The sequence below is a fragment of the Salvelinus fontinalis genome, chromosome 11 (assembly GCF_029448725.1).
Source record: "Salvelinus fontinalis isolate EN_2023a chromosome 11, ASM2944872v1, whole genome shotgun sequence".
NCBI lineage: Eukaryota > Metazoa > Chordata > Actinopteri > Salmoniformes > Salmonidae > Salvelinus > Salvelinus fontinalis.
Window position 1 is genome coordinate 52,441,872 of NC_074675.1, and position 17,548 is coordinate 52,459,419.

A 17,548-nucleotide genomic window follows, 5' to 3' on the forward strand; every position below is an offset into this window, starting at 1 on the left:
CCAAAATTTTCTTGGGGGGGGGCTAGGAGGTAGTGGGCCTAGGGCAGGTAGGAGACCTGCGCCCACTCCCCAGGCTTACCGTGGAGAGCGGGAGTACGGGCAGGCGCCGTGTTACGCAGTAGAGCGCACGGTGTCTCCTGTACGAGTGCATAGCCCAGTGCGGGTTATTCCACCTCCCCGCACTGGTAGGGCTAGATTGGGTATTGAGCCAGGTGTCATGAGGCCGGCTCAACGAGTCTGGTCTCCAGTGCGTCTCCTCGGGCCGGCATACATGGCACCGGCCTTACGCATGGTTTCCCCGGTTCGCCTACATAGGCCGGTGCGGGTTATTCCACCTCCCCGTACTGGTCGGGCGACCGGGAGCATTCAACCAGGTAAGGTTGGGCAGGCTCAATGCTCAAGAGTGCCAGTACGCCTCCACGGTCCGGTATTTCCGGCGCCACCTCCCCGCCCCAGCCTAGTACCTACAGTGCCTACACTACGCACTAGGCTACCAGTGCGTCTCCTGAGCCCAGTTCCTCCTCCACGCACTCTCTCTGTAGTGCGTGTATCCAGTTCGGTGCCTCCAGTTCCGGCACCACGCACAAAGCCTCCTGTGCGTCTCCAGAGCCCTGAACACACTGTATCTTCTCCCCCTACTAATCCTGATGTGCTTGTCCTCAGCCCGGTGTCACCAGTGCTGGTACCTCGCATCAGGGATAGAGTAGGCTTTGAGAGTACAGTGTGCCCTGTCCCTGCTCCCCGCACTAGTAGGAAGGTGCTTATCCTTAGCACGGTGCCTCCAGTTCCGGCACCACGCACCAGGTCTACAGTTCGCCGTATCCGGCCAGAGCCATCCGTCTCCCCAGCGCCATATGAGCCATCCGTCTCCCCAGCGCCATCTGAGCCATCCGTCTCCCCAGCGCCATCTGAGCCATCCGTCTCCCCAGCGCCGTCTGAGCCATCCGTCTGCCATGAGCCTGCAAAGCCGCCCGTCTGCCATGAGCCTGCAAAGCCGCCCGTCTGCCATGAGCCTACAGAGCCGTCCGCCAGACAGGAGCCGCTAGAGCCGTCCGCCAGACAGGAGCCGCTAGAGCCGTCCGCCAGACAGGAGCCGCTAGAGCCGTCCGCCAGACAGGAGCCGCTAGAGCCGTCCGCCAGACAGGATCTGCCAGAGCCGCCAACCAGACAGGATCTGCCAGAGCCGCCAACCAGACAGGATCTGCCAGAGCCGCCAACCAGACAGGATCTGCCAGAGCCGCCAACCAGACAGGATCTGCCAGAGCCGCCAACCAGACAGGATCTGCCAGAGCCGCCAACCAGCCATGAGCTGCCAGAGCCGCCAGCGAGCCATGAGCAGCCAGAGCCGTCAGAGAGCCATGAGCGTCGAGAGCCGTCAGCCAGCCATGAGCGTCGAGAGCCGTCAGCCCGCCATGAGCGTCGAGAGCCGTCAGCCCGCCATGAGCGTCGAGAGCCGTCAGCCCGCCATGAGCGTCGAGAGCCGTCAGCCCGCCATGAGCGTCGAGAGCCGTCAGCCTGCATAGACCTGCCAGAGTCCCTCAGCCAGGATCTGCCAGAGTATATCAGCCGGGACCTGCCCCTTGTCCCGGTGTTGCCCCTTATCCCGGTGCTGCCCCTTGTCCCGGTGCTGCCCCTTGTCCCGGTGCTGCCCCTTGTCCCGGTGCTGCCCCTTGTCCCGGTGCTGCCCCTTGTCCCGGTGCTGCCCCTTATCCCGGTGCTGGTCTTTATCCTGGTGCTGCCCCTTGTCCCGGTGCTGCCCCTTGTCCCGGTGCTGCCCCTTGTCCCGGTGCTGCCCCTTGTCCCGGTGCTGCCCCTTGTTCCGGTGCTGCCCCTTGTCCCGGTGCTGCCCCTTGTCCCGGTGCTGCCCCTTGTCCCGGTGCTGCCCCTTATCCCGGTGCTGGTCTTTATCCCGGTGCTGCCCCTTGTCCTGGTGCTGCCCCTTGTCCCGGTGCTGCCCCTTGTCCCGGTGCTGCCCCTTGTCCCGGTGCTGCCCCTTGTCCCGGTGCTGCCCCTTGTTCCGGTGCTGCCCCTTGTTCCGGTGCTGCCCCTTGTTCCGGTGCTGCCCCTTGTCACGGTGCTGCCCCTTGTCCCGGTGCTGCCCCTTCTCCTGGTGCTGGCCGTTTATTTAGGGGATGTGAGTTTTAGGGTGGTCGTTGGGAGGGGTAGACAGAAGCGGGGGGTGACTATGGTGGTGTGGGGACAGCGTCCAGAGCCGGAACCACCACCGTGGTCAACTGCCCACCCAGACCCTCCCCTGGACTTTGTGCTGGTGCGCCCGGCGTTCGCACCTTGAGGGGGGGGTTCTGTAACAGTCCTGACCTGTTTTATGTTGTTTTTGTATGTGTTTTAGGTCAGGGCATGTGTTTTGGGTGGGCAGTCTATGTTATCTGTTTCTATGTTGGTTTTGGTTGCCTGGTATGGCTCTTAATTAGAGGCAGGTGTTTTGCGTTCTCCTCTAATTAAGAGTCATATTTAGGTAGGGTGTTCTCACTGTTTGTTTGTGGGTGATTGTCTCCTGTGTCTGTGTCGATGTTACACCATACGGGAATGTTTCGGTTTGTTCGTGCGTTTATGTAGTCTGTTCCTGTGTCAGCGTGCTTCGTGTATTTGTAAGTTCGTTTGTTCAGGTCTGTCTACATCGTTTTGTTATTTTGTTAGTTATATCAAGTATAGTTCGTTTTCGTCTTTGTCTGTTTTGTTTATTTAATAAATCATCATGTATTCACAACCCGCTGCGCCTTGGCTCGATCACTACTCCACCTCTTCTTATGAAGAGAGAGAGGAAAGCCGTTACACTGGCAGTAAATAACCCCCCCCCGAAAATCATGATTTCCCCCCCCCCCCCTCCTAAATATAAATCCACCTTGAACAACACCATCATTGAACACAAAAAACATGACTCATACCTTGGTCTGACCATATCTGCATTGGGAAACTTGACTCCAAACTTCACTCCAAGAAAAAGTCGGCAGAGCATTGTATGCAATAAAAATGACATTTTTCAAAATCAACATCCCTGTTGCTGATAACTAGATTTTATGGTACAGAGTGGGTTATCTTGTCATAACTCTGTGGTTAATAACTAAATGTTATGGAACAGAGTAGGTTATCTTGTCATAACTCAAATACACTACTACAGTTCACAAAATCTGTGTCATACACAACTGTCTGCCAGTAGTTTTCCAGTCTGAGGCAATATGACACACTACTTGTAGTAGGAACAACTAGAGCTAACACAATGTCACAGATGGTAGCAGACACTGTCGTTTCAACTGCAAGTGCTACATAACCCTCGTCATCCTTATCTTAAACTTTAAAGTTCCCAAATGCAGCTGTTCTAATCCAATTGATCAAATAACTTCTGGATAACAATTAAGTACTGTGATTGTTTTCAAATGCTCAAAAAAAGAAACCAAAAATAGCTTCTTAAAACAAAGAGCAATTTCTCAATCAAGAATTTAGCTTGGACTGTCTGGGAGCTTTATTAAAGTAAGATGAACAATTACCACACTGCGCATTGGTCCTCCGATCCTTCTAACTTATCCTCCTCAGACGAGAAAGACGACAGCCGTTACACCCATGCATAACAAGCAAACATTTCTGGCAGCCTTTTTAAACAGCTCTTACACTAAAAGGGCATTATCATAATTTTCACAATTTCACAGTATTATTCCAACTTCATAGTGTGGAAATATATATAAAACACAGGGAAATCACGTTTTTGACAGCACTGGGCCTTTAATAATAATGAATTTAAATAATTTTTAAAGCGCATTTTTTCAAACCGAAGGAGCTAAATACTAATTATTCTAAATCTTCGTAGAGTGCCTAGTTAGTAATACAATTCTTATAACTCTTGTCTTAAACTACTTTAAAAAAGGAATAGAGATGGGATTATGTGTCACATATTATAAGTCCTTAGCTTCTTTGTCTCTCTATGTTGATATTGCACAACAAGAGGTGAGTGCTTGCTGAGTTTTAGTCAGAATGTTAGAATGTCATTGTCACCAACAGACACACAGAGGAAAGTGGTTAAGTAATTAGGTGACACTATTTCAAATAGGAGTCAGAGAAAAATCATACATAATATAATGTATGATTTGTGTCACAGCTGTACCTGTTTCCCTCCCTCCCTCCTCTATATACCCCTCAGCCTCCCTCCCTCTCTCTCTCCAACCCTCCCTCAGCTTCTCTTCCTCGCTCAGCCTCTCTCCCTCCCTCAGCCTCCCTCCAACCCACCCTCCCTCTCTCTCTCTCTATCCCTCAGCCTCCCTCCCTCTCTCTATACCCCTCAGCCTCCCTCCCTCCCTCCCTCCCTCCCTCCCTCCCTCCCTCCCTCCCTCCCTCCCTCCCTCCCTCTATACCCCTCAGCCTCCTAGCCTACCTCCAACCCGCCCTCCCTCTCTCTATACCCCTCCCTCCCTCCCTGTCTCCCTGTCTCTCTCTATACCCCTCAGCCTCCTAGCCTACCTCCAACCCGCCCTCCCTCTCTCTATACCCCCCCCCCCTATCTTGTCATAACTCTGTGGTTAATAACTAAATGTTATGGAACAGAGTAGGTTATCTTGTCATAACTCAAATACACTACTACAGTTCACAAAATCTGTGTCATACACAACTGTCTGCCAGTAGTTTTCCAGTCTGAGGCAATATGACACACTACTTGTAGTAGGAACAACTAGAGCTAACACAATGTCACAGATGGTAGCAGACACTGTCGTTTCAACTGCAAGTGCTACATAACCCTCGTCATCCTTATCTTAAACTTTAAAGGTCCCAAATGCAGCTGTTCTAATCCAATTGATCAAATAAGTTCTGGATAACAATTAAGTACTGTGATTGTTTTCAAATGCTCAAAAAAATAAACCAAAAATAGCTTCTTAAAACAAAGAGCAATTTCTCAATCAAGAATTTAGCTTGGACTGTCTGGGAGCTGTAACCTGAATACTAGCTGTTATTGGCAAGAGAGGATTGAATCTCTCTTTGTCATTGGTCTATTAACTTATTATTTTTTTTATTTATTGTTTATTTACTTATTTATTTATTTATACTGGTGATGTTGTCAGGAGGTCCAACATCCTACCCATTGTCACGTTCTGACCTTTAGTTCCTTTGTTTTGTCTTTATTTAGTATGGTCTGGGGTGGGCAGTCTATGTTTGTATTTCTATGTTTTGCTATTTCTGTGTTTGGCCTGATATGGTTCTCAATCAGAGGCAGCTGTCAATCGTTGTGCCTGATTGGGAACCATATTTAGGTAGCCTGTTTTGTGTTGGGTTTTGGTGGGTGGTTGTCTTCTGTCTTTGTGTGTCTGCACCAGATAGAACTGTTTCGGTTGTCACTTTTGTTGTTTTGTATTTTGAGTTGTTCACCTTTATTAAAGTAAGATGAACAATTACCACACTGCGCATTGGTCCTCCGATCCTTCTAACTTATCCTCCTCAGACGAGAAAGACGACAGCCGTTACACCCATGCATAACAAGCAAACATTTCTGGCAGCCTTTTTAAACAGCTCTTACACTAAAAGGGCATTATCATAATTTTCACAATTTCACAGTATTATTCCAACTTCATAGTGTGGAAATATATATAAAACACAGGGAAATCACGTTTTTGACAGCACTGGGCCTTTAATAATAATGAATTTAAATAATTTTTAAAGCGCATTTTTTCAAACCGAAGGAGCTAAATACTAATTATTCTAAATCTTCGTAGAGTGCCTAGTTAGTAATACAATTCTTATAACTCTTGTCTTAAACTACTTTAAAAAAGGAATAGAGATGGGATTATGTGTCACATATTATAAGTCCTTAGCTTCTTTGTCTCTCTATGTTGATATTGCACAACAAGAGGTGAGTGCTTGCTGAGTTTTAGTCAGAATGTTAGAATGTCATTGTCACCAACAGACACACAGAGGAAAGTGGTTAAGTAATTAGGTGACACTATTTCAAATAGGAGTCAGAGAAAAATCATACATAATATAATGTATGATTTGTGTCACAGCTGTACCTGTTTCCCTCCCTCCCTCCTCTATATACCCCTCAGCCTCCCTCCCTCTCTCTCTCCAACCCTCCCTCAGCTTCTCTTCCTCGCTCAGCCTCTCTCCCTCCCTCAGCCTCCCTCCAACCCACCCTCCCTCTCTCTCTCTCTATCCCTCAGCCTCCCTCCCTCTCTCTATACCCCTCAGCCTCCCTCCCTCCCTCCCTCCCTCCCTCCCTCCCTCCCTCCCTCCCTCCCTCTATACCCCTCAGCCTCCTAGCCTACCTCCAACCCGCCCTCCCTCTCTCTATACCCCTCCCTCCCTCCCTGTCTCCCTGTCTCTCTCTATACCCCTCAGCCTCCTAGCCTACCTCCAACCCGCCCTCCCTCTCTCTATACCCCCCCCCCCTATCTTGTCATAACTCTGTGGTTAATAACTAAATGTTATGGAACAGAGTAGGTTATCTTGTCATAACTCAAATACACTACTACAGTTCACAAAATCTGTGTCATACACAACTGTCTGCCAGTAGTTTTCCAGTCTGAGGCAATATGACACACTACTTGTAGTAGGAACAACTAGAGCTAACACAATGTCACAGATGGTAGCAGACACTGTCGTTTCAACTGCAAGTGCTACATAACCCTCGTCATCCTTATCTTAAACTTTAAAGGTCCCAAATGCAGCTGTTCTAATCCAATTGATCAAATAAGTTCTGGATAACAATTAAGTACTGTGATTGTTTTCAAATGCTCAAAAAAATAAACCAAAAATAGCTTCTTAAAACAAAGAGCAATTTCTCAATCAAGAATTTAGCTTGGACTGTCTGGGAGCTGTAACCTGAATACTAGCTGTTATTGGCAAGAGAAGATTGAATCTCTCTTTGTCATTGGTCTATTAACTTATTATTTTTTTTATTTATTGTTTATTTACTTATTTATTTATTTATACTGGTGATGTTGTCAGGAGGTCCAACATCCTACCCATTGTCACGTTCTGACCTTTAGTTCCTTTGTTTTGTCTTTATTTAGTATGGTCTGGGGTGGGCAGTCTATGTTTGTATTTCTATGTTTTGCTATTTCTGTGTTTGGCCTGATATGGTTCTCAATCAGAGGCAGCTGTCAATCGTTGTGCCTGATTGGGAACCATATTTAGGTAGCCTGTTTTGTGTTGGGTTTTGGTGGGTGGTTGTCTTCTGTCTTTGTGTGTCTGCACCAGATAGAACTGTTTCGGTTGTCACTTTTGTTGTTTTGTATTTTGAGTTGTTCACCTTTATTAAAGTAAGATGAACAATTACCACACTGCGCATTGGTCCTCCGATCCTTCTAACTTATCCTCCTCAGACGAGAAAGACGACAGCCGTTACACCCATGCATAACAAGCAAACATTTCTGGCAGCCTTTTTAAACAGCTCTTACACTAAAAGGGCATTATCATAATTTTCACAATTTCACAGTATTATTCCAACTTCATAGTGTGGAAATATATATAAAACACAGGGAAATCACGTTTTTGACAGCACTGGGCCTTTAATAATAATGAATTTAAATAATTTTTAAAGCGCATTTTTTCAAACCGAAGGAGCTAAATACTAATTATTCTAAATCTTCGTAGAGTGCCTAGTTAGTAATACAATTCTTATAACTCTTGTCTTAAACTACTTTAAAAAAGGAATAGAGATGGGATTATGTGTCACATATTATAAGTCCTTAGCTTCTTTGTCTCTCTATGTTGATATTGCACAACAAGAGGTGAGTGCTTGCTGAGTTTTAGTCAGAATGTTAGAATGTCATTGTCACCAACAGACACACAGAGGAAAGTGGTTAAGTAATTAGGTGACACTATTTCAAATAGGAGTCAGAGAAAAATCATACATAATATAATGTATGATTTGTGTCACAGCTGTACCTGTTTCCCTCCCTCCCTCCTCTATATACCCCTCAGCCTCCCTCCCTCTCTCTCTCCAACCCTCCCTCAGCTTCTCTTCCTCGCTCAGCCTCTCTCCCTCCCTCAGCCTCCCTCCAACCCACCCTCCCTCTCTCTCTCTCTATCCCTCAGCCTCCCTCCCTCTCTCTATACCCCTCAGCCTCCCTCCCTCCCTCCCTCCCTCCCTCCCTCCCTCCCTCCCTCCCTCCCTCCCTCTATACCCCTCAGCCTCCTAGCCTACCTCCAACCCGCCCTCCCTCTCTCTATACCCCTCCCTCCCTCCCTGTCTCCCTGTCTCTCTCTATACCCCTCAGCCTCCTAGCCTACCTCCAACCCGCCCTCCCTCTCTCTATACCCCCCCCCCTATCTTGTCATAACTCTGTGGTTAATAACTAAATGTTATGGAACAGAGTAGGTTATCTTGTCATAACTCAAATACACTACTACAGTTCACAAAATCTGTGTCATACACAACTGTCTGCCAGTAGTTTTCCAGTCTGAGGCAATATGACACACTACTTGTAGTAGGAACAACTAGAGCTAACACAATGTCACAGATGGTAGCAGACACTGTCGTTTCAACTGCAAGTGCTACATAACCCTCGTCATCCTTATCTTAAACTTTAAAGGTCCCAAATGCAGCTGTTCTAATCCAATTGATCAAATAAGTTCTGGATAACAATTAAGTACTGTGATTGTTTTCAAATGCTCAAAAAAATAAACCAAAAATAGCTTCTTAAAACAAAGAGCAATTTCTCAATCAAGAATTTAGCTTGGACTGTCTGGGAGCTGTAACCTGAATACTAGCTGTTATTGGCAAGAGAGGATTGAATCTCTCTTTGTCATTGGTCTATTAACTTATTATTTTTTTTATTTATTGTTTATTTACTTATTTATTTATTTATACTGGTGATGTTGTCAGGAGGTCCAACATCCTACCCATTGTCACGTTCTGACCTTTAGTTCCTTTGTTTTGTCTTTATTTAGTATGGTCTGGGGTGGGCAGTCTATGTTTGTATTTCTATGTTTTGCTATTTCTGTGTTTGGCCTGATATGGTTCTCAATCAGAGGCAGCTGTCAATCGTTGTGCCTGATTGGGAACCATATTTAGGTAGCCTGTTTTGTGTTGGGTTTTGGTGGGTGGTTGTCTTCTGTCTTTGTGTGTCTGCACCAGATAGAACTGTTTCGGTTGTCACTTTTGTTGTTTTGTATTTTGAGTTGTTCACCTTTATTAAAGTAAGATGAACAATTACCACACTGCGCATTGGTCCTCCGATCCTTCTAACTTATCCTCCTCAGACGAGAAAGACGACAGCCGTTACACCCATGCATAACAAGCAAACATTTCTGGCAGCCTTTTTAAACAGCTCTTACACTAAAAGGGCATTATCATAATTTTCACAATTTCACAGTATTATTCCAACTTCATAGTGTGGAAATATATATAAAACACAGGGAAATCACGTTTTTGACAGCACTGGGCCTTTAATAATAATGAATTTAAATAATTTTTAAAGCGCATTTTTTCAAACCGAAGGAGCTAAATACTAATTATTCTAAATCTTCGTAGAGTGCCTAGTTAGTAATACAATTCTTATAACTCTTGTCTTAAACTATTTTAAAAAAGGAATAGAGATGTGATTATGTGTCACATATTATAAGTCCTTAGCTTCTTTGTCTCTCTATGTTGATATTGCACAACAAGAGGTGAGTGCTTGCTGAGTTTTAGTCAGAATGTTAGAATGTCATTGTCACCAACAGACACACAGAGGAAAGTGGTTAAGTAATTAGGTGACACTATTTCAAATAGGAGTCAGAGAAAAATCATACATAATATAATGTATGATTTGTGTCACAGCTGTACCTGTTTCCCTCCCTCCCTCCTCTATATACCCCTCAGCCTCCCTCCCTCTCTCTCTCCAACCCTCCCTCAGCTTCTCTTCCTCGCTCAGCCTCTCTCCCTCCCTCAGCCTCCCTCCAACCCACCCTCCCTCTCTCTCTCTATCCCTCAGCCTCCCTCCCTCTCTCTATACCCCTCAGCCTCCCTCCCTCTCTCTATACCCCTCAGCCTCCCTCCCTCCCTCCCTCTATACCCCTCAGCCTCCTAGCCTACCTCCAACCCGCCCTCCCTCTCTCTATACCCCTCCCTCCCTCCCTGTCTCCCTGTCTCTCTCTATACCCCTCAGCCTCCTAGCCTACCTCCATCCCTCCCTCCCTCTCTCTACACCCCTCAGCCTCCCTCCCTCCCTCCAAATCCACTGCCTCGTTCAAATTTATTTTTGACCCCAAAATCAATCAATAAATCAATCGATACCTCGTCATTGAAGGTAACAATGGCGACTCGGCGGAGAGGTGAAGTATTAAGTAGAGAGGACAGTGCTCTCTGGAGGGCATCCTGAATACTCTACAGAAAGAGAGAGAGAGAGAGAAAAGCATTGACATATCATTCCTTTTAATAGAAGCCTTCTAGCATGTTCCGTTTCTGGACTCTGCATTCCATCTGAAATAGACTAGTCTTTTCTTTTTAGGAGGTGGATCTGCAAATAGATTGTGGCTCAATGTAATTGTCTGCATCATTTCCAATCCCCATATATACATTTTTAGAAATATACAGTGGTCTCCAAAATTACTGGCACCCCTGACTGGCAACGCACAAACAATAATACAAAAATATAAACAATATAATTATAGAGAAACTCAAAATATTATTAATGTTTCAATGGAACCAACAAACATCATACAATCAGTCAGAATGTTAGAATGTCATTGTCACCAACAGACACACAGAGGAAAGTGGTTAAGTAATTAGAACAACATTTCAAATATGAGTCAGAGACATATCATACATTTAAAAAAATGTATGATTTGTGTCACAGCAGGACCTGTTTCCCTCCCTCCCTCTATATACCCCTCAGCCTCCCTCTCTCCCTCAGCCTCTCTCATTCCCTCAGCCTCCCTCCCTCCCTCCGTCCCTCTCTATATACCCCTCAGCCTCCCTCTCTCCCTCAGCCTCTCTCATTCCCTCAGCCTCCCTCACTCTCTCCGTCCCTCTCTCTATACCTCTCAGCCTCCTTCCCTCCCTCTATACCCCTCAGCCTGTCTCCCTCCCCCAGCCTGTCTCCCTCCCTCAGCCTCCCTCCAACCCCCCCTCCCTGAGGGGTATAGAGAGAGGGAGGGTTGGAGGGAGGCTGAGGGGTATAGAGAGAGGGAGGGAGGTTTGGAGGGAGGCTGAGGGGTATAGAGGGAGGGAGGGTGAGGGGTATAGAGAGAGGGAGGGAGGGTTGAAGGGAGGCTGAGGGGTCTAAGAGAGAGGAAGGGTGAGGGGTATAGAGAGAGGGAGGGAGGTTTGGAGGGAGGCTGAGGGGTATAGAGGGAGGGAGGGTGAGGGGTATAGAGAGAGGGAGGGAGGGTTGAAGGGAGGCTGAGGGGTCTAAGAGAGAGGAAGGGTGAGGGGTATAGAGAGAGGGAGGGTTGGAGGGAGGCTGAGGGGTATAGAGAGAGGGAGGGAGGTTTGGAGGGAGGCTGAGGGGTATAGAGGGAGGGAGGGTGAGGGGTATAGAGAGAGGGAGGGAGGGTTGAAGGGAGGCTGAGGGGTATAGAGGGAGGGAGGGTGAGGGGTATAGAGAGAGGGAGGGAGGGTTGAAGGGAGGCTGAGGGGTATAGAGGGAGGGAGGGTGAGGGGTATAGAGAGAGGGAGGGAGGGTTGAAGGGAGGCTGAGGGGTATAGAGGGAGGGAGGGTGAGGGGTATAGAGAGAGGGAGGGAGGGTTGGAGGGAGGCTGAGGGGTCTAAGAGAGAGGAAGGTTCTCTTGTCATAGCTCTGTTGTTGATAGCTAGATGTTATGGTAGATGTAGGTTCTCTTGTCATAACTCTGTTGTTGATAGCTAGATGTTATGGTAGATGTAGGTTCTCTTGTCATAACTCTGTTGTTGATAGCTAGATGTTATGGTAGATGTAGGTTCTCTTGTCATAACTCTGTTGTTGATAGCTAGATGTTATGGTAGATGTAGGTTCTCTTGTCATAACTCTGTTGTTGATAGCTAGATGTTATGGTAGATGTAGGTTCTCTTGTCATAACTCTGTTGTTGATAGCTAGATGTTATGGTAGATGTAGGTTCTCTTGTCATAACTCTGTTGTTGATAGCTAGATGTTATGGTAGATGTAGGTTCTCTTGTCATAGCTCTGTTGTTGATAGCTAGATGTTATGGTAGATGTAGGTTCTCTTGTCATAGCTCTGTTGTTGATAGCTAGATGTTATGGTAGATGTAGGTTCTCTTGTCATAACTCTGTTGTTGATAGCTAGATGTTATGGTAGATGTAGGTTCTCTTGTCATAACTCAAATACACTACTACAGTTCACAAAATCTGTGTCATACACAACTGGCCGCCAGTATTTCCAGTCTGAGGCAATATGACACACTACTTGTTGTTTTACCACAGTTCTAGGTAAATGTTGCAAACGCATACGTGTTACCTCATTTTAACACCCTAGCGAAACAGGAAGTGATGTAATGGCTCAATATAGTTCCTTAACGTCACGCCCTGACCTTAGAGATCCTTTTGATGTCTTTATGTCGCTGCCTCGCTATGTTGTCGTCTTAGGTCTCTCTTTATGTAGTGTTGTGTTGTCTCTCTTGTCGTGATGTGTGTTTTGTCCTATATTTTTATTTAATGAATTTTAGTAGACCTTTTGCCTTTTGGTAGGTCATCATTGTACATACAAATTTGTTCTTAAACTGACTTGCCTAGTTAAATAAAGTTTAAGTAAAATATATAAAAAATTATTAAACAATATACTTTACACATATATATTTATTATTATTTTATATATATTTATTATTATTTTTCCCTACCCCTACCACCCCTCCCTTAATTGGAGTAAACTAATGGACAACAACACTTCCAGCGTATACATACTACACTGCTCAAAAAAATAAAGGGAACACTTAAACAACACAATGTAACTCCAAGTCAATCACACTTCTGTGAAATCAAACTGTCCACTTAGGAAGCAACACTGATTGACAATACATTTCACATGGTGTTGTGCAAATGGAATAGACAACAGGTGGAAATTAGAGGCAATTAGCAAGACACCCCCAATAAAGGAGTGGTTCTGCAGGTGGTGACCACAGACCACTTCTCAGTTCCTATGCTTCCTGGCTGATGTTTTGGTCACTTTTGAATGCTGGCGGTGCTTTCACTCTAGTGGTAGCATGAAACCACACAAGTGGCTCAGGTAGTGCAGCTCATCCAGGATGGCACATCAATGCGAGCTGTGGCAAGAAGGTTTGCTGTATCTGTCAGCGTAGTGTCCAGAGCATGGAGGCGCTACCAGGAGACAGGCCAGTACATCAGGAGACATGGAGGAGGCCGTAGGAGGGCAACAACCCAGCAGCAGGACCGCTACCCCCGCCTTTGTGCAAGAAGGAGCAGGAGGAGCACTGCCAGAGCCCTGCAAAATGGCCTCCAGCAGGCCACAAATGTGCATGTGTCTGCTCAAATGGTCAGAAACAGACTCCATGAGGGTGATATGAGGGCCCAACGTCCACAGGTGGGGGTTGTGCTTACAGCCCAACACCGTGCAGGATGTTTGGCATTTGCCAGAGAACACCAAGATTGTCAAATTCGCCACTGGCGCCCTGTGCTCTTCACAGATGAAAGCAGGTTCACACTGAGCACATGTGACAGACGTGGTAGTCTGGAGACGCCGTGGAGAACGTTCTGCTGCCTGCAACATCCTCCAGCATGACCGGTTTGGCGGTGGGTCAGTCATGGTGTGGGGTGGCATTTCTTTGGGGGGCCGCACAGCCCTCCATGGGCTCGCCAGAGGTAGCCTGACTGCCATTAGGTACCGAGATGCGATCCTCAGACCCCTTGTGAGACCATATGCTGGTGCTGTTGGCCCTGGGTTCCTCCTAATGCAAGACAATGCTAGACCTCATGTGGCTGGAGTGTGTCAGCAGTTCCTGCAAGAGGAAGGCATTGATGCTATGGACTGGCCCGCCCGTTCCCCAGCCCTGAATCCAATTGAGCACATCTGGGACATCATGTCTCGCTCCATCCACCAACGCCACGTTGCACCACAGACTGTCCAGGAGTTGGCGGATGCTTTAGTCCAGGTCTGGGAGGAGATCCCTCAGGAGACCATCCGCTACCTCATCAGGAGCATGCCCAGGTGTTGTAGGGAGGTCATACAGGCACGTGGAGGCCACACACACTACTGAGCCTCATTTTGACTTGTTTTAAGGACATTACATCAAAGTTGGATCAGCCTGTAGTGTGGTTTTCCACTTTAATTTTGAGTGTGTCTCCAAATTCAGACCTCCATGGGTTGATAAATTTGATTTCCATTGATAATTTTTGTGTGATTTTGTTGTCAGCACATTCAACTATGTAAAGAAAAAAATATTTAATAAGAATATTTCATTCATTCAGATCTAGGATGTGTTATTTTAGTGTTCCCTTACATGTTGTTTTTTAACCCATCCTTCAGCTCCACTCAACTCCTCCCATCTATCTCTGAACACCATCCAATCCCATCCTTCAGCTCCACTCAACCCCTCCCATCTATCTCTGAACACCATCCAATCCCATCCTTCAGCTCCACTCAACTCCTCCCATCTATCTCTGAACACCATCCAATCCCATCCTTCAGCTCCACTCAACCCCTCCCATCTATCTCTGAACACCATCCAATCCCATCCTTCAGCTCCACTCAACCCCTCCCATCTATCTCTGAACACCATCCAATCCCATCCTTCAGCTCCACTCAACCCCTCCCATCTATCTCTGAACACCATCCAATCCCATCCTTCAGCTCCACTCAACTCCTCCCATCTATCTCTGAACACCATCCAATCCCATCCTTCAGCTCCACTCAACCCCTCCCATCTATCTCTGAACACCATCCAATCCCATCCTTCATCTACACTCAACCCCTCCCATCTATCTCTGAACACCATCCAATCCCATCCTTCAGCTCCACTCAACTCCTCCCATCTATCTCTGAACACCATCCAATCCCATCCCTCAGCTACACTCAACCCCTCCCATCTATCTCTGAACACCATCCAATCCCATCCTTCATCTACACTCAACCCCTCCCATCTATCTCTGAACACCATCCAATCCCATCCTTCAGCTCCACTCAACTCCTCCCATCTATCTCTGAACACCATCCAATCCCATCCCTCAGCTACACTCAACCCCTCCCATCTATCTCTGAACACCATCCAATCCCATCCTTCAGCTCCACTCAACCCCTCCCATCTATCTCTGAACACCATCCAATCCCATCCTTCAGCTCCACTCAACTCCTCCCATCTATCTCTGAACACCATCCAATCCCATCCTTCAGCTCCACTCAACCCCTCCCATCTATCTCTGAACACCATCCAATCCCATCCTTCAGCTCCACTCAACTCCTCCCATCTATCTCTGAACACCATCCAATCCCATCCTTCAACTCCACTCAACCCTCCCATCTATCTCTGAACACCATCCAATCCCATCCTTCAGCTCCACTCAACCCCTCCCATCTATCTCTGAACACCATCCAGCTCAGATGTCTATTTGTCATATATTTTTCAACTGTGTTGTGATGTTTCACAAAAGTTCTGAACCTATATACAGTACACCGTATATTTTACATGAGTTATCGTGTTTATTTTAAACGTTTTGTTCCACCGTTCAGCTCCTTTAGTAGACCCACAGTATCCAGATACAGAACCTGAAGTAAGATCACTGGGACAAACATACATACCTGTAGTCGGGAGACATAGGTTGCTGACCTCATAGCATTCCCTGGGGTGACCTGGGAAGAAAATATAGATGCAGTGAGATTGAGGTACAGCCATAGCCATAGCCAGCAGCATACCACCCTGCATACCACTACTGGCTTGCTTCTGAAGCTAAGCAGGGTTGGTCCTGGTCAGTCCCTGGATGGGAGACCAGATGCTGCTGGAAGCGGTGTTGGAGGGCCAGTAGGAGGCACTCTTTCCTCTGGTCTAAAAAAAAAAATATCCCAATGCCCCAGGGCAGTGATTGGGGACACTGCCCTGTGTAGGGTGCCGTCTTTCGGATGGGACGTTAAACGGGTGTCCTGACTCTCTGAGGTCATTAAAGATCCCATGGCACTTATCGTAAGAGTAGGGGTGTTAACCCCGGTGTCCTGGCTAAATTCCCAATCTGGCCCTCAAACCATCATGGTCACCTAATAATCCCCAGTTTACAATTGGCTCATTCATCCCCCTCCTCTCCCCTGTAACTATTCCCCAGGTCGTTGCTGCAAATGAGAACGTGTTCTCAGTCAACTTACCTGGTAAAATAACGGTAAAATAAATAAATAAATAAATAAAATAGTTAGTAGACGGACAGACAGAATGAGGTACAGCCTTAGTGTGTAGACGGACAGACAGAATGAGATACAGCCTTAGTTTGTAGACGGACAGACAGAATGAGGTACAGCCTTAGTTAGTAGACGGACAGACAGAATGAGGTACAGCCTTAGTGTGTAGACGGACAGACAGAATGAGGTACAGCCTTAGGTTGTAGACGGACAGACAGAATGAGGTACAGCCATAGTTTGTAGACAGACAGCATAAGGTACAGCCATAGTTAGTAGACGGACAGACAGAATGAGGTACAGCCTTAGTTAGTAGACGGACAGACAGAATGAGGTACAGCCATAGTTTGTAGACGGACAGACAGAATGAGATACAGCCTTAGTTTGTAGACAGACAGACAGAATGAGGTACAGCCTTAGTTTGCAGACGGACAGACAGAATGAGGTACAGCCTTAGTGTGTAGACGGACAGACAGAATGAGGTACAGCCTTAGGTTGTAGACGGACAGACAGAATGAGGTACAGCCATAGTTTGTAGACGGATAGACAGAATGAGGTACAGCCTTAGTTTGTAGACGGACAGACAGAATGAGGTACAGCCTTAGTTTGTAGACGGACAGACAGAATGAGGTACAGCCATAGTTTGTAGACGGACAGACAGACAGACAGACAGACAGACAGGTACAGTCATAGTTTGTAGACAGACAGACAGAATGAGGTACAGCCTTAGTTTGTAGACGGACAGACAGAATGAGGTACAGCCATAGTTTGTAGACGGACAGACAGAATGAGGTACAGCCTTAGTTTGTAGACGGACAGACAGACAGACAGGTACAGCCATAGTTTGTAGACGGACAGACAGAATGAGGTACAGCCTTAGTTTGTAGACGGACAGACAGACAGACAGACAGACAGACAGGTACAGCCATAGTTTGTAGACGGACAGACAGAATGAGATACAGCCTTAGTTTGTAGACAGACAGACAGAATGAGGTACAGCCTTAGTTTGTAGACAGACAGACAGATTGAGGTACAGCCATAGTTTGTAGATGGAAAGACAGACAGACTGAGGTACAGCCATAGCTTGTATACAGACAGACAGACACAGACAGACAGACAGACAGACAGACAGACAGACAGACAGACAGACAGACAGACACAGACAGGTACAGCCATAGTTTATAGACAGACAGAATGAGGTACAGCCATAGTTTGTAGACAGACAGGCAGATTGAGGTAAAGCCATAGTTTGTAGACGGAAAGACAGACAGACTGAGGTACAGCCATAGCTTGTA

At 46.7% G+C, this 17,548-nt stretch overlaps 1 protein-coding gene across 2 annotated transcripts in view; it reads right to left on the bottom strand.

Annotated features, from left to right (window-relative positions):
• Window positions 1–17,548, bottom strand: part of LOC129865909 (circularly permutated Ras protein 1-like) — a 38,148-nt gene that overhangs the window by 12,220 nt on the left and 8,380 nt on the right. Inside the window, exons 7-8 of one of the 2 annotated variants that reach the window (XM_055938993.1) lie at window positions 15,672–15,722; window positions 10,220–10,309 (exon numbers count right to left, since the gene is read on the bottom strand). In XM_055938993.1, the coding sequence (XP_055794968.1) occupies window positions 10,220–10,309; window positions 15,672–15,722 (141 nt within the window). The remainder of the gene's footprint in view (window positions 1–10,219; window positions 10,310–15,671; window positions 15,723–17,548) is intronic. The other variant, XM_055938994.1, reaches the window with a different exon arrangement.